The sequence below is a fragment of the Dromiciops gliroides genome, chromosome 4 (assembly GCF_019393635.1).
Source record: "Dromiciops gliroides isolate mDroGli1 chromosome 4, mDroGli1.pri, whole genome shotgun sequence".
In the NCBI taxonomy this organism is placed as follows: domain Eukaryota; kingdom Metazoa; phylum Chordata; class Mammalia; order Microbiotheria; family Microbiotheriidae; genus Dromiciops; species Dromiciops gliroides.
This window is the reverse complement of record NC_057864.1, coordinates 690,132-713,799: the sequence shown is the minus strand read 5'-3', so window position 1 is coordinate 713,799 and position 23,668 is coordinate 690,132. Positions and strand designations below refer to the sequence as shown.

Sequence of the window (23,668 nt, the reverse complement as noted above, 5' to 3'; positions counted from 1 at the left end):
GGAAGACTTGTAGGGTTGTGTGAAGGCAAGCAATGAAGTATCAAGTTTGGGAAAGGATTGTTGTCCACTTTGTTTGATACATAGAAAAGGGCAATAATATGGAACAAACAGGGACAAGTAGGTAACAGTCATATTGTGTTAGTCCATTAATGGTGGGGGAAGGAGATTGCTTTTGATCCTGTATACAGAGTGCTGTACATTGGGGGGAAGGTTTATTACCCATGGGACTATGCAAAATAACTCCCTGGGGGTGCTAATAATTTAGACTCTCTATTTCATTCCCTTTGGGCTTCCTGTCCAAAACATTCCTTCCTGACCACATTTAATATATTGATGGGCATTGGTGCCCTCACTTGATCTGGTGCTTCGTAGGAGGCCTGGCACATAATAGGCAGTTAATAAATGTTTGTTCACTGACTGACTGTGGATCTGCACGTCAGGCAGCTGAGTGTCTCCTGAGGGAAGAGTGGCAGCTCCACAGCTCATTGGTGGAGGAACTGACAGTGGTGTCCTCACTTCAAGTATGTTACAACATAGTTACAGTTTGTGTATAGCCAGTGAAGTGGATTTACAGATGGCATTATCTGGTTTTCCCTAAGCCAGCTCTCATAAAGGAACTTTTGGGGAAGTCATCAAGATTCCTGCTAAACACACACACACACACACACACACACACACACACACACACACTGAAGCAGGCAGGCCTTCCAGGCTTTACTAGGGTGGTGACATTCCCCAAGGGGTTGGAGTGTTCCCTTTCTTTGGCTGGGGGAGCTCCCATTCTATGGGGGTTGCTGGGAAGAGTTGAACCCCCAGGTCCATTTAACCAATTGACTTCAATTAGCTTTGTCAAAGAGATATTTGCTTTGAAGATACCGCCAAAAGGCAGCTTCTAATACCTCAGGGGGTGCACTCTCCCCCATCCTGCAGGACAGCAGACTCAGCTTTGATGGGGTTGCTGCACTGCATTGTTCCCTGGGTGTTCATGTTCCTCGCCTCCACTCCCACTAGGCAGGGCCCCAAAGCTGCCCAGGCTGGCTGCATCCCCAGGCATGGACTCTACTCCTGAACCTCCACTGGCTCAGGTCATATCCTTGTCTTCTCCTAAAATGAAAAAGCAAACAACTACCTCGTTTTCACTGCCAAATGGATGGGGAGGGCCAGGACTCTCCCCTCATGGCATTGTCCATTGTCATTCCCTAGAAAGCCTCCAGAGAAGAGAAGCGACGCCAAGGGAACCAGGCTGAAGTCAGCCTGGTGCCCTTGAAACTCATGCGGCCAAAGCCAGACCAAGGGGCTCCCGTTTGGCGCTCTAGGTGCACTGCACATTCAGCTTGAGAATTCCAGGAGCTGGGAGGACTGAGCTCCTTGGCTAGCCAGGCATTGCTGGCCTCAGGCTGACTCAGGGCCAGAGAGGCCAGTACCCTGCCACAAAAAGACAATGGCAGAGGTGACATTTTTCCTTCTCCTTTATCAGCCACACAACAGTGTAAAAATAACCCTGATCTAATCTGAGGAGTCAACCAAAAAACCAGCAACGATCAAGGCTATTTGAGGCAGGATCAATGGGTACAACCTCAAAAAGAAACCTTCCCCGTGTAAATTGTGCCTGGAGACCTTAGCTAAGGACCGTGCTTAGTAACACACTGAAAAATGGACGCTTTGTAGCCCTTGAAGATGACCCGTGACAACTCATATCTGTATACTTTAACAAAATAAACTTGAGAAAAATTTCTTACCTGTTTCAAAAGCTTCCCAAGGAAGAGTCTTTGTTTGTTAAAAAATATAAAAATACAAGATGAAACTCTACATGACAGGTGGGTGGGGCTCAAAAATGAGTTTCTAGGGCTATTATTCACACCTACCTACACTTCCTCTAGGACCTGGGTGTTTTTGTAAGGCTAGGAGGGTGGGTGGGGAGGGGAAGAACTGTAATACATAACAAACCCTGAAAAATAAAATAAATGAATGAAGATACAATCCAATACATCAAACACCCCTGGAAAGTTCTACTGGACTCGGAGTTGGAGACAAAAGACTGCCAGAAACCATTTCTGTTGCTTCCCAATTATTCTAACTGCAAGCATTGTTCTGCTTCGATGGAAAGTCCACACTGCCAAAGTTCCTTCACCCCTGTGCACATCTCTCTACTCTTTGGAAGTCCCAATTGTCAAGATTTCTGAAGGAGAAATGGTCTACAGTCAAAACTGACAGTTCAGTTAACAGGGTACTTCATAAAACACGACAATAGCTTACCCTTGGAGAATAATTTTCTTTAAATCATTCATCCCCTCTTTGACCACTCCCTCCAAGATTTCTCCTTGCCAGCTGGCCAAAGGTGAAATTAACTGAAGTAACTCAAGTAATCCATTAACTGAAGTAATCCAAAAGTCATCTTTGCTTTGACCCTTAACTTAAAGCTCCAGGGCCTGGGGAGAGAGGGGGATGTTCTTAGATGGATCCCCATGTCCTGTCTCTGGTCCCGGAATTGATGGTTGGAGAGACCTATAAGGGGGGGTTCTCTTTCTGATTAGTCCCAAGGCTTCAGGCCAGGATAATGTTAAAGTTCTTTCTTAATATTGTTAAAAGGTAGGGACCAGGAGCAGCTTGGTGGCCCGTGGAGTCAGGAGGACCTGAGTTCCAATTCTGCCTCAGACACTTGGTACATAATGGATGTGTGACCCTGGGCAAGTCAATTAACTCCAATTGTCTGCATTGGCAGAAGGAGTTTTGTTCTATAGATGTAATGTTCAATGAATGTAAAGGGACAACATTCCTCCATAAATATAAAAGAGTGGTCTATAATTGCTAGTGCTGGCCAAGATGGCCAATAAAAGGCAGCAACCCAGCTGAACTCTCCCAACATTCCCCTCCAAATAACTTTAAAATTACTCCTCAAATCAAACTTTGGAGTGGCAAAGCCAACAAAAGGTGAGGGTGAGACATTTTTCCCTCCTAAGGAAACTTAGGAGGTTGGCAGGAGACATTTGTAGCATTAAGAGAGCTAAACAAAACAAGTATATCATGGGGCAGCTAGGTGGTACAGTGGATAGAGCACCGGCCCTGGAGTTCAAATCTGGCCTCAGACATTTAACATTTACTAGCTGTGTGACCCTGGGCAAGTCACTTAACCCCAATTGCCTCACTAAAAAAAAAAAAAAGAAAAAAAAAGAAACATAAGTATATCATGCTTAGAAGTATCATGGATATAGAAAATATATTAATTTAGGATATTTGTTCACTAAATTTGTAGAAAAGTTCACAAGATTTTATAATGTTAAAATAAAACTTTAATGATGAAATACAAAATTAATTATAGTGGATTTAAACATAATCAGAACATCTTGTTTATGATAAATTCAAAAAAGAAGCTATAAATATGAACAATATTGCAAAGACTGTATGGTATTTAATTGGCAGAGCCTACTGATTGTTGAATTCCCAAGGAAAGATGGATGGAAAGCTTCCTGGCAGAAATGTAGTTTCTGCAGCTGTCAAATCCTTCATTATCCCACCAGGGGGTCAATATGTTCCTCCGAGGCTGGTATTCGTCTGTGATAGTAGGAGGAAAAAGGAGTCCCTGGGTGTGCTGGGGACAGAGTGTGCAATCATTATGAAATGAATGAAGTAAAACCTGAGGATGCTCTAATTAGTGGTGAAGCTGGTGATAGGGTTTTTTTGGTCTGGTTTTGTTTTGGTTTTTTTTAAGGAGGGAATCAAAAAGGGAACTGGCGAGGGGTGGGGGGAGTGCCTGAGTTCAGATCCGGCCTCAGACACTTGACACTTACTAGCTGTGTTACCCTGGGCAAGTCACTTAACCCCCATTGCCCCAATAAAATAAAATAAAATTTTTTAAAAAGGGAACTGGGTGTGGGAGGGGAAAAGGAGGGATGGAGAGAGAGGGAGGGGGTGAAGGGAAAGATAGAAAGGGAGTGAGATAGAGGAGGGGACACAGAGATGGAGGAGGGAGAGGGAGAGAGACAGACAGACAGATAGAAAAACAGAACGAAGGGGGAGGGGGAAAGGAAAGGCAGAGAGAACCAAGGCTTGAATCCCATTTATTTCATAGGGAATCATGGGCTTGACCTCTCTGGGCCATTGGTAAAATGAAGGGGGTAGGTCAGACGAACTCGGAAGTCTGTCCCATCCTATTCCCCCTTGGCTCCCCCAGTTGAGGATCTTATCGTTGCACAGGCCCTGAACCTTCCCAAAGCCTCCACTTGCATCTCAGGCTGGGTGTCTGCAGCTGGGCAGGAACTTCTCCCCTTTCTTCCGCTAGAACTCCTAACCTTCAGCAGTGTGCTTCCCCCATAATTCTTGGCTGATATCAGTTAGTGGTCAGGTAATTATTAATAAAGTTAGGTAAGAATAATTGGCTTAAACACCACCACCACCCCCAGCTGGAAACACTTTCCCTCAAGACTTCTCCCCAGAGTTCAGGGGTAGGGGCTAGACTTGGAGCAAAGAGTCATTCATGGCTTCTGGTGGCTAGAAGCCTTTTCTCTACTTTGTGAGGGTATTCATGAGCTTCCCCTAGGCCCAGCTTTTAATAGAGTCTCCCACTGGAAGGGAGATAACTCAGCTCAACCAAGAGAGTCCCAGATCTCACCCAATAGGAGACTCCCCAAAGTCTCCAGTGTAGCAACTGGGAACAGGGTCATGATGGAGATGACTGACTCCTCTCCCATTGGCTTCTTCCCACAGTCTTTGCCTTTAGCCACATGAGGGAAGTGGGCTATGTCCATCTTCTCTCTAGAAACTGGAAACCAGGAACAATTGCAGACCCCGAAGACTGAAAGACTCAAGCTTTCTCACTACCCTCACAAGTGAGGAGTTGGGAGGACCTCTGATGTACACCAATAAGGAGAATCCCAACTGTAGGGCTTTGGGGCTGGGGTTACACCCAGAACTGAAAGATGTAACAAGTATGATCAATGCAATGACCATTCATGATTCCAGAAGACAGATGACACTATCCAGATTGGGTGTCTGATGGATGGCAAACATGGTATCCATTTACAGAGAGGAGATGGTTTGGGGCACAGAATGAGACATGTACACAATTTTGAACACGACATTTGTTTTGCTGGACTATGTACATTTGTTACAAGAAATTTGTCTTTTTTTTTCAATGGAGTGGGTGGCGTGGGGGAGAGAAGATTGATGTCTGTTCATTTAAGCCATAGGAAGCAGGGTGCCACCAATGAGGGATGTGGCACACATTATCAGATGTAGTCACCATATCCATACCTTTCCCTTAACTGTTTGCCCCGTTTACAAGAGAGAGAGAGACAGAGGCAGAGACAGAGAGACAAAGACAGAGAGAAAGACACAGACAGACACAGACAGAGAGAGACAGACAGAGAGACAGAGGCAGAGACAGAGAGACAGAGACAGAGAGAAAGACACAGACAGACACAGACAGAGAGAGACAGACAGAGAGACAGAGGCAGAGACAGAGAGAGAGAGATTATCATTTGGAAAGGGAGTTCAAATTGTTATAATTCTATTATCATTGTCATTCAAAAAGGGAGTTCATGGTTCCAAATCAAGGAGACAGCAATGGGTGATAGTGAGCTTCAACAAAGGTCCCACCTGTATGTGGTTGAGATAGAGGGGGAGCTGAGGACCTTGGAGGCCAAAGTATGTCCCCCCAAGTGAGAGGGCAGGAGGGGCCGGAGGGGCAGGAGGGGCCGGAGGGGCAGGAGGTGCAGGAGGGGCAGGAGGCTTGCCACTTCCCAAGGAAGGGCTCGTGAGGGGCTGCTGCGTGTGGGCAGGTTGTCCCTATAGGGGGAGGTGTCAGAGGGATGCAAGAAGAACCCTCTTCCTGGCTCCAGGTGGGGTGGGGATGGGGCGTGAGAGAAGGAGCAACAGGGTTAGAAAGGATAGTCAAGGATTCAAAGCCGTTCCATTCAATGGGTACTTCTTAAGTGCCCAGAAGGAACTGACTGTGAGGGGATGGAGAAACAGACAAAACTGAAATGATCCCTTTCCTTATATTCTTCTGGGAGACACAGCATGTACACAAATAAATGCAAGAACTCTGTGTGGGTGAGGGGAAAGACTGACACTTCTCTCACTGACCCGTGTGAAGAAGAGATAAGGAGGATTGAGGGAGAGAGACAGAGACAGAGAGAGACGGGCGGGGGGGGGGGGGGTGGGGGGGGGGGGGAGGGGAGAATGTCTCTTCTTCCAGCTTCAGTTTCCTTATCTGTCAAATATGACCTCAGAGGTCCCTTTGGTTTGTGAACAGGGAGGGGAGATCAGGGGAGACTTCACAGAGGAGGTGGCACCTGCACTGAATCTTTAGGGAAGACAAGAATTCTAAAATACAGAGCTAAGGAGGCTAATGACATCAATCTCAGAAGTGGGATTTGAACTCAGGACCTCTGTCTGGGCTCTTTCCCCCTGTGGCACTGCCCTGATGTCCTAATAGTCTAACACACAAAGTGACAAGGACAGACCCCACCCCAGGCCATCAGTACAGGCATGAAGAAAATGCTGCCAAGGCAATAAAGAGTGACCTCGAGCCTGGATGGCGTCATCCCCAACATCCCCCTTTACCGGAAGCTGTCCGGAGCCCTCCCCATGCAGTGCCTTCACGCCTGTAGGCAGCATGGCTGAGTGTGCTTGTTTACCTGTTGTCCCCCCTCTAGAGGGGAGCACCTTGAGGCCAGGTACTGTCTTTGGCCTCTCTGTGTCCCCCATGCTCAGCCCAGTGTCTGACACACACTGGATGCTTAATCAATAAATGTTTCTTAACGGATGGCTTGATTGTGCCACTCTGGGTCGGCGTCTATTCTGCTGATCTCCTGACTGTTGGACTGCTCCCCGATATCCTCCCAGGGCCCTCTGTGCCACTTGGGCAGCACATGCTGGAGGCATGGTGGCTACTAAGCCTGACCTGGGCAAGAGAGGGTTAACATTCCTTTAGTGAATAGCTAAATTTTCAGTGTCACCAACCAAAGTCAACAGACCGCTCCCTGTTAAGAGTAAGGCTAATATATAACCGAGATCTGATTGCTCAGGGAAGGGGGAGGGGAGAGAGGGAGAGAATTTGGAGCTCAACATTTTAAATAAAAATATTTAAACAAACTGGAAAAAAAAGAGTAAGTCTACTTTTTTCATGACTTTTCTCCTAGTGCCAACATGGTAGACCAGGCAAGCCCCAGCCTATTATCTGCTATTATCTGTCAGGACATTCCTTCAGCCTCTGTTCAATTCCTGTTTGTCAGTGTGGGTTCCCCAAACCCGTTGCAGGGAGCCCGCCTATTGGAAACAGGACAGGAGCTGAGGGGGGCTGGGAGGAAGAAACCTTCCCTGATTGGCATTCTGGGAAACCCAAGGGCAGGAACAAAAGGCGGGCAAAGCTGGTGAGGCTCAGCTTTCCCCGGGTCCTCCATCCCTTCGCAAGACCGCTGGTTGTTGGGCATTCTGACCAGCACGAAGTCCCGGACCCTCTGCATCCCACCTCACCCCAACCAGTGGCCACTCAGCCACCGGGCAGGTAGAGAGGGTCTGATGGGCCTCAGTGCCAAGGAGCAGTGCTCTTCCCACGAGGCTCTGCTTGCCAAAAGAGGCAGAGAGGGTGATGTAGGGCCTGGAGGGGCGAGCAGGGAGTGCATCGACAAAGGACACAGAAACCGCAGTTTCCATGGATCTGCCCAGCCCGGATTCCTGAGGGTATCAGCTAAGGTCACGCTCTGCGGGGCCTCTTTTCCATTTCACTGCAACTGGGCAATCTGGAGAATTGGCTGATAGACGCCTGAGAGGGTGGCTCGGCTGCTCCAGAGGCAGACCCAGATTGTATTGGCGTCTGGGCCATGCTTAGAAAACTGCTCTGGATTCTGTTTCCCCCTGAGCTTTGGCTCCCCAGGCAGCAGAAGCACCCAGTAGGAGGATGGGGGCTCTTTCTGGGTGTCCCAGCTCCCCCTCCCCCTCCTCTCTCTTCTGCCTGGCTTTGTCCAATCATGCCGACTTGCCCCAGGGCAGTGAACGCCGCGACTTTCATAGTCCTCTGTCTCATGCCCTCCCCAGCCCCCACCCATCTCCACGAAGTCTTCATCCCCGAAGCTGGAGCTCCCATCGCCGGGGCTTTGCAAAGGCATTGCCTCAGTCCCAGGATGGGCTTCTTCCACTAAAACCACTGTCCAAAATTACCAAATGAACTCGGTGGCCAAATTCAGTGGCCTTTTCTCCGTGCTCTCCACAGTCTTGGACGCAGCCAGTCGCTATCTCCTCCTGGATACTCTCTTTTGACCCCTCGATACCCCCCCATTCTCCTCCTACCTCTCTGATCACTCCTCAGTCGCCTTTGTCCAAAAATATTTCTAGCAGCTCTTTTTGTGGTGGCTAAGAATTGGAAGTCAAGGGGATGCTTATTGGTTGGGGAATGGCTAAACAAGCCATGGTATATGATGGTGAGGGAATATTATTGGGCTATAAGAAATGACAAGCAGGATAGTTCAGAAAGGCCTGGAAAGACTTGTATGAACTGATGGATAGTGAAGTGAGCAGACTCAAGAGAACATTATGCAGAGACAGCGATATTGTTTTGTTTTGTTTTGGGTTTTTTTTTTTTGGTGAGGCAATTGGGGTTAAGTGACTTGCCCAGGGTCACACAGCTAGTAAGTGTTCAGTGTCTGAGGCCACATTTGAACTCAGGTCCTCCTGAATCCAGGGCTGGTGCTCTATCCACTGCGCCACCTAGCTGCCCCGACAGAATTATTGTTGGATGAAGAACTGTGAATGACTTAACTGTTCTCAGCAATTCAATGATCCAAGACAGTCCCAAAGGACTCATGAGGAAGCAGACCATCCACCTCCAAAGAAAGAACTGATTGATATTGATGGGACACAGACTGAAGCAGGCTATTTTCGCTTTTTTTTTTTCATTTCTTCTTTTATTTGTTTTCTTGTACAAAATGACTAATATGGTAACGTTGTACATAATTACACATGTATAACCCTAAAAAATCAATTACTATAGGCACCAGTTTGGGTAAGCATGTTATTAACGTATCAATATTATACCAGTAAAAGATAGAGCATCTGTCTCCCTAACTTCTCATGGTCTCAGGCCAAGTGGTAGGGAGGCTTCAGCATGCCAATTAGCATGAGCAGGAGAAAAGCCCCAAAAGCCCCATGAGGTTTCCCAGAGAGGCAGCATGTGGTCTTAAGTAGACCCGAGAGAGAGAGAGAGAGAGAGAGAGAGAGAGAGAGAGAGAGAGAGAGAGAGAGAGAGAGAGAGAGAGAGAGAGAGCTAGGGAGAAAGACAGAGACCATGTGGTCTCAGAGGACCAAGAGAGGCTCACATGGCTACCTGTGCAGGCTTTTTATCCCTTTTGATAGAATTGGGTCATTATACATTGAGCAGAACTAACTGGGTAGCATCATTCAGTGATTATTTTCTCATAAGCCCCCACTCAATAAACTCCAGGGGCTCTCTGTTGCTCCCAGGATCAAATACAAAATGTTTGGCATTCACAGCCCTTTGTAATTCAGCTTCCTTGCCCCTTTGCAGGCTTCTCACACCTCACTTCCCAACATGTAGTCTTCACTCCAGTGACACCAGCCTCCAGGCTGTTCCACAAACAAGATCCTTCATCTCTGGACTCTGGCCATTCTGTCTGGCATCCCCCAGAGCCCCCCTCCTCTACTCTGACTACTGACCTCGCTGGTTTTTTAAAGGCCCAGCCAAAACCCCCCCTTTTACAGGAAGCCTTCCCCAGCCCCTCTTAATTCTAGTGCCTTTCCTAGCTCACTTTGTATCTATCTGTTTGTATGTTGTGTCCCTCATTAGGTTATAAGCTCTTTGAGGGCAGGCACTGTCTTTTGCTTCTCTTTGTATCTCCAGTACTTAGCACAGTACCCAGCATATGTTAGGTGGTTAAAAATATTTCTTGATTGGCTAATTGAAACAATCATACCCTTATCACCCCCCAAAAAAGTATTTATTGGATGGGAGATTCCAAAAACTACAGCGGAATGAGGTAGCAGAAGATTGAATGAAGTATGTGTGGGTTGGTTTTAGGCTTCCAGTCTATTTCTGCTGCCTAATACACCTACCATGGCCATCAATACCACCCATCTGAATGATAGCAGTAATCTGCTATCTTGTCCTTGTTCTATCCAATTTTTCTAATTCACCTTTCTTTTTTTTTTTTTGGTTTTGTTTTTTGTGGGGCAATGAGGGTTAAGTGACTTGCCCAGGGTCACACAGCTAGTGTCAAGTGTTTGAGGCTGGCTTTGAACTCAGGTCCTCCTGAATCTAAGGCCAGTGCTTTATCTACTGCACCACCTAGCTGCCCCCTAATTCACTTTTCTAAACACTTAATCTTCCTGGGGGCAGCTAGGTGGCGCAGTGGATAGAGCACCAGCCCTGGAGTCAGGAGGACCTGAGTTCAAATCCAGCCTCAGACACTTAACACTTACTTGCTGTGTGACCGTAGGCAAGTCGCTCAACCCCAGTTGCCTCGCTAAAAACAAAACAAAACAAAACAAAAACACTTAATCTTCCTTTCTCTGCTCAAACCTTTCAGTGACTTCCTGTTGACTTCCAAGTGAAGATCTAATCTGGCATCACCATCCCTTCTGACCCTATTTCACTCTTTTAGGATAATTGTATCCAACAAGATGAGATGGATCTTAGGGGTCCTTTGTGTTATGGATCCTTCTGGCAATCTGGTAATGCCTCTACATTTATAAAGGAGATGCTGACACTTCAGCTGAAGGGCAGTGGAAGAAAAAAGTGTTTCCTGTTCTTGCAGGCTAAGAAGCCCCCATCCGATCCAGTGCTCTCATTTTACAGTTAAAAACGGATCTGCCCCAGGTTCCAAAGGGAGCACAGCTGGTATGGCCAACAGATGTTCTGAATATGCACCAACCCCCATATACACCTTGTCATGGGGTGCAGAGCACCCCAGAAGTTCTCTGGGGCACACCAAGGAATCTTCTCCTTGAGAAACTAAACCAGAGGACAGATAACGCCTAGAGAGATAAACTGAACCAAATCGGACTGAGCTATTTTGGGATTCCTACCCTTCATTCTGGTCTCCCTTACCCTGGGGAGATAAATTTGGGTGTGGCTTCGGCCTTTGTGTTCTGAAGAGGGATCTGTAGTCACCCCTCACCCAATTCCTTTAGTCACTACCAGTGGGGGATGGTCCTCCACTCCTCACCCAATTCCCCCAGCTACCACCAGTGGGGGATGGTCCTCTCTCACTAAAGGAACTTTTCACCGGCAGATGGTTCACCCCCATCAGTCCTCTATAAAAGTACCTTCCAGTCTCCTGTTCGAGGAGATTTGGTACCTCTGAGCCATATGCTTTATGCCAAATCTCCCCATGAAAAGTCCAAAGATTTCTTTCATGGTTTCCCTCCCTCCACCCTTCCCTTCCCTTGCTCCTAAATAAACTATCACCTTATTCTAACTACGTTTTGTGTGCAAGAGGGTGTAATTCTTTAAAGAGGAATTCCTAAGAACCCCAATCCCTAACACATCCCATACCCCATTTTCCACCATTACAACCTCATGCTTCCTTGCCTCTGTGCTTTTGCTTACAGCATACCCTTTGAAGAATAGACAGGAAGGCTTTGGGGAAGGAGGGTGAAAAGACAGAGAAGGCAAAAGTCCAAGGGGATCAGGAGCTAGGAAAAGGGGAAAAGGAGTATAAAGGGATGGAATAGGAAAAAAGGGGAAGAGAGAAGCAAAGGATGAGAGGGAGCTCGAGAGGAAAGAGAAAGGGAGAGGAGGTGGGGGGAGAGAAAGGAGTGAGAGGAGGGACTACAGAGAGGAGGAGGAGGAGGCAGGAAGAGGAGAAGGGGAAGGAGGGAAAAGAGAAGAATGGAGGGTGGAGAAGAGAGAGGAGAGAGCAGCTATAGATGTCTGGGTTTGGAGTCAGGGTTTGAACTCCTCTCCATGAGTTCCAATCTGGCCTCAGACAGTTCCTAGCTGAGTGACCCTGGGCCAGCCACTTCACCCTGTTTGCCTCAGTTTCCTCAGCTATAAAATGGGTTGGAGAAGGAAATGGCCAACCCCTCCGGGATCTCTGCCAAGAAAACCCCCAATGGGGCCATGAAGAGTTGGACGGGACTGACCCACAACAAGGGGAGAGGAGGAAGAAGGATACTGACAAGGAGGATAGAGAGCAGGAGAAAAGAGGAAGGGCAGGACAAGAAAGGAGACAAAAAGAGTAAAGAGGCAGGAGGAGGAGGAGGGATGGTAGCGAGGAAGAAGAGGAGAAGAGAGGACAGGGAACAATCATTTATGAAGCTCACTTTGCAAATATGATCCCCTGAGAAGGGGAGGTGCTATTGTTATCCTATTTCACAGCTCAAGAAACTGAGGCAGAAAGCCCTCTTGCTCAGTCAGAGCTAAAAGGGGATGGAAACCAAATTCCCATTCAGCTCTTCCTAATTTAGGGTTTAGTGTCATATCCTAGGTGCCACCTAGTGGCCATCTAGGGTGAAGAAGGAGGAGGAGGGAGGAGGGAGAGGAGGGGCGGGAGGAAGATGAGAGAGCATACAGGGGAGGATGGAGGGGGGAGGAGGATGAGGGAGCATGCAGGGGAGGAGGGAGGATGGAGAGGGGGAGGGGGAAGGATAAGGAAGGATGATGAAGAGAGGTGAGGGAGGAGAATTAGGAAGGAGGGAGAGAGGATGTAAGGGAGGGGAGAAGGGAAGAGGAAGAGGATGGAGAGGATGGGGGAGGTTGAGGGAAAAGGGAGAGGAGAGGGGAGTGAGGAGGATGAGGGAGCATGGAGAAGAGGAAGGAGGGAGGGAGGATGGAGAGGAAGGGGAGGGAGGAGAATGAGGGGGGAGGGAGCGGAAGACAGGTGGGGGGAATGGGGGAGGGGTGGGGGAGGGGGCGGGACGGCGCAGGAGGCGGAAGCCCCGCCCAGAACCATCATGGCGGGAACGGCTTCAGATGCCGCTCCTTCCTTTCCGTAGGCTGGGCGGCTGCTTCCGGCGGCCCGTGACCCGGAAGGACTTCCGCTCTGGTGCCCTCCCTTCCGGCGGCGTCTCCAGGCAGCCGAAGCGGCCTCTGCTCCTGCCCCTCGGGCTCCAGGTAGGGCGCAGGCCGCGGCTGGGGGCGGGGGCCCAGCCGGGCCTCCCGGAGGCTCAGGTTCCGATCCTGCCTTGGGCCGGGCACACCAGGCCAGGCCCTTCGCCTGTCTCGGCCTCAGTTTTCTCGTCTGTCAAATGGGATGGGGAGGCCCGCCCCTCGCCCCTCCCTCGGGCCCTTGTTGCCCCTCCCCCTCTGCGCCAGGCGTGCCGGAGGCGATTAATAAATGCCGGTGGAGGCTGTTCCTGTAGGGGAGGACCCTGGCCCCGGGCGGGGGGAGGCGCTCCCTGGGCTGGGCGCGGGCGGCAGGGTCCGGTTCGGGCTGCCGGAGAACCGCGGGAGAAGGGCCGCTCCATCCCGGGAGGGCCCGGTGAAGGGGGGGGGGCGCCTTCCCCCCTCCGCGGACAGGCCTTGGAGCGGGAAAGACCTGAATTCGAATGCCGCGGGGGAGGAGCAAATGCCAGGCACACTGCTGAGAGCTTTGGGAAACTGAGGCAGGCGGCCCGGCCCTAGCGGGGCGCCGCGGTCCTTCCGGCTGCTGGGGCGGGTGGGGGGGGGGGGCGATGCCCAGGCTGCCCGGGAACCTTTGGGCACTGCGGGGGCTCTGATTGTGGGCAGCCCGACCGGACGGGACAAGTCGTGGGCCCCAGAGGGCCGCGCTGCCCGCGTGCCCCCCCCTTGGAGGAGGCTGCCCGGGCCCCGCCCTCTCGGGTGCCCCGCTTGGCACTGGGCGGGGTGAGGATGCCCCCCCAACCCCCTTTGGTCTCCCATTTAATGAAGGCTGGAAGGGGAGGAGCCATGTTAGAAGACACGGGGAGCCCCCTGAGGACGGGCGTGCTCAGAGCCTTGGACCTCCCGCTGTCCTGGTGCCATTCTCTGCTCCAGGTAAAGCCCCAGAGCCCTGAAGCCCAAGGCTCCCCCCCTCCTCCCTCCCTCTCTTTCTTCCTCTCCCCCTCCCTTCCTTCTCCTCCCCCCTTTTTCTTCCTCCCTCTTCTTTCTCCTCTTCCCTCCTCCCTTGGTCCCCCTCCTCCCCTTGCTCCTCCCCCTTTTCTCCTTGCCCTCCTTCCCCCCAGCTGCCTAACTCTACCTCTTGCCTTCCCCATGGGCACTGCTCTTTGAGGGAAGGGACTGTTCTGGTTTTCTTTTAGCGCCATGCTTCCTAACTGTTGGCTGCCTCCTTGGTGGAGAGTGTCTCCTAAGAAGGGGGTGCTGGAACCGCCCCTCTGGCTCCCAGCAGCTCCGAGTGGCCAAAGGGCTCCGTGACACCCTGTTGGGTCATATTAAGATCCGGATTGGGGAGAGCAGCAGCCATCCACATCTCTTTCAGCCTTTGCTTGATACCCTCCAGGGAGGCAGCAGGGGCGGGTGCTCCCTCCCTCCCCACCATCTTAGCAAGCTTCTCCTTAGAGCTGACCAACTTACAAAGGCCTTGTACAAACGAATTCTTTACCGCGTAAGAACTCTCCACTTGGAGCTGAGTCTCCCACGGGTGGTCCCCACACCCTCCTCCCCACAGGGCCTGGCCCTTCTACTGGGCCCACAGCCACGCCATGATGTTGTCCCTCAGCCCCCTCCCTTTCTCTCAGTCTTTTCAGACTTTGACATTTTTTGCTAACATTTTGGTGGATGCATCTGCAACATTCCCTTCCTCTACCAGCTTTGTGTGGGGTAAGGACGGAGCCCTGTGTTGAGCATCAGCTTTGGACAACTGATGTCATCATTTTGGACAATTTAGAGTGAATCAGTCAGTGAGCATTTAGCAAGTGTCTGTGCCGGCCGGTACCTGGGCAGGTCCTGAAGACACCAAGACAGATGTGAAAGTGACTTCAGCTTGGAGGAGCTGACCTGCCTTGTTCTCCTTTTATTTGCTGAAAGGGAGGGAAAAAGGGCATTCATGGGAGAGAAGCAGCTTGAGATCATTCTGAGGCGCTGGGAGAAAACAGCTTCTGGGATTGAGAAATGCAAGCATTGGGTGGTTCTGTGGCATAGTGTGAAAACGACCCATGAGACGGCCACCGGGGATGAGGACGTGGCAGGAAATACTAGAAGAAGGTAGATCTATGGATGGACAGACTTCCTGTTGGTGAAGAGGCTGCTTCTGGGAAAGGGCACCTTCCAGAACTTATATTTCTAAGAGAGGAAGTCGCAGACCTGGATTTAGTGTTTAAAGACCATCCTAAGAACCTTGGTCCTTGAGTTTGGACAGGCCATACCCAAGCATCACCTCTTTGAGTTAGTTTGCTGCCCCCCATTGTCATTTAAAATATTCTAGCAGGATCCCCGGGTCCAATTGCAGTGTTCCTGATTGTAGAGAATGTCCCTGGTCATCCGATACATTGGGTTCATTGTGTGAGAAGGTGAGCATGCAGATTCAGCAAGTTGTGGAAAAGTCCTGTACCTGTTATCATAGGTGTAAAGACTCAAAGAGAAGACACAAGAGTCCAGGCTATGCTACTAATACACACACACACACACACACACACACACAAACACACACACACACATTTAATAAAAAGTATTTTCCCCCAATTACATGTAGAAACAATTTTTTAACATTCGTTCTTTTTTTAATTAAAGTTCCCAATTCTATCCCTTCCTCCTCTCTTCTCCTCCTCTCTATGAGCTAATAAGAAATATGATGTAGGTTATACATGTGCATTCATGTACAACATTTCCATATTAGTTATTTTTTGTAAGAGAACTCCCCCCAAAAAAAGTGAAAACTTGTGTGCTTCAATCTGTATTTAGACAACTTGAGTTCTTTCTCTGGTGGCAGAGAGCATGCTTCACCCTGAGTCCTTTGTCATGATCAGAATAGCAGGTAATTCATTCCCAGTTGGTCTTTGTTCAATGTTGCTGTTACTGTATACAGTCTTCTCCTGGTTCTGCTCACTTCACTCCACATCAGTCCACTTAAGTCTTTCCAGGTTCCATCACAGTCATGTACTACAACTTGTTCAGCTGTTCTCCAGTTGATGGGCATCCCCTCAATTTCCCATTCTTAACCCCCACGAAAAGAGCTGTTATAAATATTTTTGTACAAATAGGTCCTTTTCCCTTTTTTATAATCTCTTTAGGATATAGACCCAGCAGTGGTATTGCTGGATCAAAGGGTATGCACAGTTTTATAGCCTTTGGGGCCTAATTCCAAATTGCTCTCCAGAATGGTTGGGTCAGGTCACAGCTCCATCAACAGTATATTAATGTCCCAATGTTGCCACATCTCCAGCATTTCTCATTTTCCTTTTCTGTCACATTAGCCAGTCAGGTGTGAGGTGATACATGAGAAGTGTTTTAACTTGCTGTTAAAATATTTTAGGTGACGATGCCATTTTTACCACATCATTTTAGGCTTGTCCTTTAGGTATGCTGTTCAATAACTAAATTTTGAAAATTTTGCTTTTATAAATACTTTATAAGTTTGTAATAAACTTGAATCAAAATTACATTTTTCTTAACCTTTATTGTTATAATGGAAACTTTTTTTGGGGGGTGGGGCAGTGAGGGTTAAGTGACTTGCCCAAGGTCACACAGCTAGTAAGTGTCTGAGGTCAAATTTGAACTCAGGTCCTCCTGAATCCAGGGCCAGTGCTTTATCCACTGCACCACCTAGCTGCCCCCAGAAACTTATTTTTTAAATTTTCATTGCATGTTTCTCTTGGCTGAAACAGCTACCATATTTTACATATAATTAGAACTTCAAATGGTGCACATGTAAATAATGTGGCCACCTTATGGGATCTGTTTTTCTGTTTGTGGGCTGCTTTCCCACATGTCATTAATGTCAGTTCCTGGAGGATGGGGATGGAGTTTTTCCCTTGTCTTTTTTCTTTTGACCATCCCAGAGTAGTGGCTGCAGTGTAGAAGGTGCTCACTAAAAACTTAGTGATTCATTGATGTTACTTAGATTTGAGTCTCCTGGGCTGTTCCTATGGAGCAGTGGCTGATTGGCAGCCCCAAGGAGGGTCTTTGAATAATTCATTAGCAGCTTAGAAGGAGGCTCTAGTGGGGCCTTCAGGGAACTGTTCCTGGCCTTCTGGCCTGCCAGTGATAGAAAACTGGGGGGTGGGGGTAGTTGACACACAGTATGTAGAATCAGGGCTCAGAAGGTTCTTGATTGCATATAACAAAGCTGCTTAAACTGTGGGTCGAAGCCCCATATGTAGCAGGTAACTGCATGTGGGGGTTGCGAAGCATTGGACAACAGTAAAAGGTTATGTCTTACCTATCCGATATACCTATAGATCTGGGGTCAAGTATGGAAATGGGTAGTGAGTGGAAAAAGCTGAAGAAGCCCTAGCCTAGAACATCAGGCTGAATCTAACAAGAGTTCACAGAATAAGAATAAATGATGTAAAATCTTATACTTTGATTCAGAAGAATGTTTTACAAGAATGAGGTAGAGGAGGTATGCAGAGACAGCAACTTTTCTGAAAATGTGCTGGGGGTTTCAATGGACGGCAAACCCTTTATGAGTCAGGCATGAGAGGTGGGAGCCACGAGCTTGTAAGAATGACTACAACAATAAGTATTTCAGAAGAGCATTTGAAATAAAGGGGAGAAAGTTGTGGGAGGGAAAGGGGAACAATTCAAAGCCTCCCTCCTCTCTACATCATTATATAGAATAGAAAAGTTTTTTCTGGACCTTTTCAGAAGTTCTAGTTAACCACAGAAATACTAAGAACAAAAATAGTCATTCTCTTCCGAACCTTGGAGATGAGAGAAAAGACCAGCCTAAAACTCTCCAACAAAAAGAAAGTTTTCAGGAAACCTACTTAGCTCAGACAGATTGAAATGGATTCTAATGAAGGGAGCATCTGAAATTTGCCATTTTACTGTCAAATCATGGAAAGCCGGAATGTCCCTGCTGGTTTCCGACAGAGATAAATGAGGTTCTAATGAACTGATAAAAACGTTCTGTTCAAAATGAGACGTTGTCCTTTCGGTTTCTAGAGCTTTTTCTGGGAGGATGTGTGCAGCCCTCGGATGTCCCTGTTAGCAGTCACTCTGACTACTGGACTGGCCCAGCTCCCCTTAAAGCACACAGCTCCCCGATGGTGCTTTTGCAATTCTTCCCACAGTCACCCTCGTTGGCCCTTGGGGTAAACCACAGTCATCATTCTGAGGAGATGCCAAGATTCACTGCCCCATCAGTGAGAGAATTGGGACTTTCATTTCAGGGAGCAGTAGTGTGGCATCATTGAAAGTGCCATGTGGTTTCCCAGGCAATCCAACTGGTTTTTGCTGCCTCTTTAATGCTGCATTCATCTGCTGGGTTTGTTCCAGTTGGATGTTGGATGGGCTGATGGACCACTTCAGTGTGCTGCCCATCCACGTGCTTGCCCTACTGAAGATCCGATAGTCTCTATCCGCTTTGGTTTTTTCTCTGTGGATTGTTAAGGTAAACTTTTCAAGAGATTGTGGATCTCGTTGAGAAAGTCCTCATGTTCAGGACTTGATTCAGGCAGTACACTGCCACTGCGATGTATTTTCTTAAAGCGTTTTTTAGTTTTTCAGTTAGCAAGAAATCTGCTTCTCTTCTCCATCCTTCTGTCTTTCAGCCCCCACCATTTGAGACTGAAAGAAAACCCAGACTCCTGTTACACAATGTCAAGCAAAGCAGTTTCCCCATTAGCTAAGTCTGTGCCTCCCCCAGCCCCACCAGTGTCTCGTTCTGCATTATCAGCTCTTCTCCTCTCTTTATGGAGGTGGGCAGCATTATTATTCCTCTGCAATCAGGTTGATTGCCATGCTGGATCCAGGTTCCTTATTTTTTCAGAGCTATTTGTCTTGGCCATGTTGTTGTCATGGTATAAATTGTTTTCCTGGTTCTGTTCACTTAACTTGGCATCGGTTCACAGAAGTCTTCCCAGGTTTTTCTGAAAACAACCCATTCATCCTTTCTTATAGCACATTAGTAGTATTCTATCACATTCATATATTATAACTTGTTCAGCCGGTCCCCAATTGATAGACACCCTCTCAGATTCTAGTTCCTTGCCACCTTAAAAAAAATCTATAGAGATTTTTGTAGATCCTTAGAGTTTGTTTTGTTTAGGATTAATCCTTCCCTTGGGGCAGTTAGGTGGTAGTAGATAGAGCACTGGCCCTGGAGTCAAGAGAACTTGAGTTCAAATCTTACCTTGAACACTTGCTAGCTGTGTGACCCTGAGCAAGTCACTTAACCCTAAGTACCTTAAACATCCAGGGCCATCTCCAGTTATCCTTATGTTTATCTTGCTTCTGGACCCAGATGGCTCAGGAGGAGAGAGTGAGGCTGGTGACATTGCACAGCCCTCCCTCACTTAATTTTTTTTTTTAGAATTTTATTTTTTCCCAAATTACATGTTAAAACAAATTTTAACATCGATTTTTAAAACTTTGTGTTCCAAATTCTCTTCTTCCCTCCCCCCCTTAAGAACTCAAGCACTTCAATGTAAGTTATACATGTGTAGTCATACAAAACATTTCCACATTAGGTTGTGAAAGAAAACAGACAAAAAAAACTTTAGAAAAAGGAACAAAAAAATTATGCTTCAATCTGTATTCAGATACCATCGGTTCTTTCTCTGTAGATGGATTGCATTTTTCATAAGTCTTTTATAGTTGTCTTGGATCATTGTATTGCTGAAAATAACTAAGTCATTCACAGCAGATCATCTTACAATATTGCTGTAATTTTGTGTACAGTACATTTCATTTTGTATCAGCTCATGTATATCTTTTCAGGTTTTTCTGATAGCATCCTGCTCATTCTTTCTTTCTTTTTTTTTAGTGAGGCAATTGGGGTTAAGTGACTTGCCCAGGGTCACACAGCTAGTAAGTGTTGTGTCTGAGGCCGGATTTAAACTCAGGTACTCCTGACTCCAGGGTCGGTGCTCTATCCACTGCGCCATCTAGCTGCCCCTCATTATTTCTTATAGCACAATAGTGTTCCATCCTAATCTCATCCCACAATTTGTTTAGCCATTCCCTAATTGATGAGCATCTTCCCAATTTCAAATTCAACTTTTTAAAAAAATTTCTTTTAGGATATCAACCTAAGATAGAGCCCCGGCCCTGGAGGCAGGAGGACCTGAGTTCAAATCCAGCCTCAGACACTTAACACTTACTACCTGTGTGACCCTGGGCAAGTCACTTAACCCCATTTGCCCTGCAAAAAAAAGGATATCAACCTAGTGGTGGTATTACTAGGTCAAAGAGCATGCATGGTTTTATAGCCCTTTGGCTGTAGTTCCAAATTGTTCTACAGACTGAATCAGCTTACAACTTTACCAAGAGTGTATTAATGTATCCCCTACAACATTTGTCATTTTCCTCTGCTGTCCTGTTGCACTCCTGTTGTTATCTTTTTTTAAAATTAATAAAGTTTTTTTTCCCGTTACATGTAAAGATAGTTCTCAACTTTTGTTTATACAAGCTTTCCAATTTCAGATTTTTCTCCCTCCCTCCCCTCCCTCCCCCCTCTCCTAGACAGCAGGTAATCTGATATAGGTTATATATATATATATATATACACATAATAACATTAATCCTATTTCTGCATTAGTCATGTTATAAGAGAAAAATCAGAGTAATGATGAAAAACCTCAAAATAGAAATACAACAGCACCAAAAACAAAAGAAATAGTATGGTTCATTCAGCATCCATATTCCACAGTTTTTTTTTTTTCCTGGATTTGGAGATCCTCTTCTATCACAAGTTCCCTGGAACTCTTCTGTACCATTACATTGGTGAGAAGAATCTAGTCCATCACAGTAGACCAACACTCAATGTTGATGATACTGTGTACAATGTTCTTCTGGTTCTGCTCATCTCACTCATCATCAGCCCACGTAAGACCCTCCAGGTTTCTCTGAACTCCACCTGCTCATCGTTTCTTACAGCACAATAGTATTCCATTGTATTCATATACTACAACTTGTCCAGCCATTCCCCAATGGATGGGCATCCCCTCAACTTCTAAATCCTTGCCATCACATAAAGAGCAGCTATAAATATTTTTGTACATGTGGGTCCCTTTCCCCTTTCCAAGATCTCTTTGGGAAAAAGACCCAAAAGTGGTATTGCTGGGTCAAAGGGTATTGCTGTCCTATTATCTAATCCAATAGGTTTTGACCCGAATCTCTCCAATCCATAGTGAGTTAGAGCATTTTTTTTCATATGGCTATAGGTGGCTTTGATTATTTCATCTGAAAACTTCATGTATTTTGGTCATCTATCATTTGGAGAATGGCTCTTATTTTAAGGAATTTGACTCAGTTCTCTATGTGTTTGAGAACTGAGAACTTGCTTCAAATTTTTTTCACAGCCTCACTTAAATCCAGTTCAGTGCAAGTATAACATCACCCTGATGTCATGTCCTCTTAGAGAATAAAAGACAAACAACAACAGCAATCCTTCCTTTAATTTACCCTTCCTCTAATTCCTCCTCCTCCCTTTTGAATGAAATGTATTTCTGTACCCAACTCTGTGTGGTCTTTCTTCCTTTGACCAGTTCAGATGAAAGTGAGGTTCAGGTATCAGCTGTTTCCCCCTACCCCCTCCTCCTTGTTTGTATAGATTTCTGCTTGTGCACCCTCAGTATGTGAAATAATTTCCCATAAATGTCCCTCCACCCCCACCCCCGCCTTTGCCTTGTATTCTTCCCCCTTTTTTCCACTCTTCTCTGAAGACCATCAAGACATAACCTGACCCAGGCTTTGTCTAATTAGACTCCTTCTCTGACCCCTGATGAAGGCAGGACTTACAGGGCACAAGGATCATCAGCTCTGGATTTTGGCTGTGATGTTCTTGGGAGTTTTCACTTGGCGGTTTCTTTTAGGAGGTGATGGATTCTCTTGCCACTTTACCTGCTGGTTCTCAGAGATCTGGACAGTTTCCTTTTAAGATTTCTGGAAGTAGGATATCTAGGTCTTTTTTGGGGGGGGGTCATGGTGTTCAGAAAATCCAAGGGTTTTTTTAAGGATAATTTTTTCAAAATAAGTTGTTACTTAGGCTCAAAGGGCTATAGAACTGTGCATCCCCTTTGATTCAGCAATACCACAGCTAGGTTTATATCCCAGAGACATCCCCCCAAAGAGAAAAAGACCTATTTGTACAAAAATATTTCTAGCAACTCTTTTTGTGGTGGCCAAGAATTGGAAATCCAAGGAATGCCCATCCATTGGGGAAGGGCTAAACAAGCTGTGCTATATGATGGTGATGGAATAGAATACTATTGTGCTCTAAGGAATGACAAGCAGGATGACTTCAGAAAGATCTAGAATGACTTGTATGAACTGATGTATAGTGAAATGAGCAGAACCAAGAGAACATTGTGCACAGAGACAGCAATATTGTTTGATAAAGAACTGTGACAGACTTAATTGTTCTCAACAATACAATGATCCAAGACAATCCCAAAGGACTAATGATGAAACATACTATCTACCTCCAAAGAAAGAATTGATATTGATTGAACCCAGACTGAAGTAGGCGATTTTTCACTTTCTTTCATTTTTTTCTTTTATTTAAGTTTTCTTGTGTAAAATGACCATTATGGTAATGTTTTACATAATTGCACATGTATAGTAACCCACATTTGATTGCTTACTGCCTTGGGGAGGGAGGGAAAGAGGGATAAAATTTGAAACTCAAGCCTATAAATAAAAATGTTGTTATTGTTATTATTATTATTTTGGCAAGGCAATGAGGGTTAAGTGACTTGCCCAGGGTCACACAGCTCATAAGTGTCAGATTTACTCAGATTTGAACTCAGGTCCTCCTGAATCCAGGGCCAGTGCTTTATCCACTGAGCCACCTAGTTCCCCCCAAAAATGTTTATTAGTAAAAAAAAATTAGAAAACAAAAAAAACCTTTTACTGATATTTTGTTTCTTATATCACCATAGTTATCCCAAGTATCCCTGCTTCTCCCCCTCCCAGGGAACCATTCCAGTTGAAAAATAATATTTTTTAGAGAGAAAAAATATCAGCCCAACTGGTTGTTATATTGGAAAGAATCTGAAAATGTGCACTGTGTAATACCTGTGGTCCTCCCACCTCCACAAAGGTGTCTTCTCATAGCTCTTCATTCAAGTCCTTCTGGATTGTTGCCGTTTTGTTATTTGCTTTTGACTTTTTTGTTGCGTGGTTATTCTTTCCAGTTATATTGTTGCAGTTGTCGTGTATATTATTTCCTCGGCCCTGCTTATGTGCAGTGATTCTGTTTCCCAGCTCAGTTGTTTTCTCTCTGAGATACCTTACGTTTTCTTCTATCTCCTCAGCTTTCTGTTTTTCCTGTTTTTAAAAATATTTTCTTATGGTCTGATGGAATCATTCATTGGCTTCTCTGTGGTCCACCCTGATTTTTAGGGAGTTTGTTACTCGGACTCTGTTTCATGCATCTTGAGCCAAGCTGTTAATCCCCTTTCCAGTTCTTTCTTCCATAGCTCTTGTTTTACTTTCTAACATTCTTTTTTAGATTCTTGCTTCATTTCTCCCAGGATTTCTAATTGAACTCATGCCCAGGTTGTGTTTTCCTTTGAGGATTTACTGGTAGACGCTTTGGAGTCCTTCTCTTCTTGAGTATCTTTGTCACCAGAATAGCTTTTTATGGAG

The 23,668-nt window shown here is 46.5% G+C and overlaps 1 protein-coding gene across 1 annotated transcript in view; it reads left to right on the top strand.

Moving 5' to 3' along the window:
* Window positions 1–12,956: 12,956 nt before the first annotated feature.
* Window positions 12,957–23,668, top strand: part of MIGA1 (mitoguardin 1) — a 64,674-nt gene continuing 53,962 nt past the window's right edge. Inside the window, exons 1-2 of the mRNA XM_044002250.1 lie at window positions 12,957–13,069; window positions 13,847–13,951. Of these exons, the coding sequence (XP_043858185.1) occupies window positions 13,865–13,951 (87 nt within the window). The 5' untranslated portion in view covers window positions 12,957–13,069; window positions 13,847–13,864. The remainder of the gene's footprint in view (window positions 13,070–13,846; window positions 13,952–23,668) is intronic.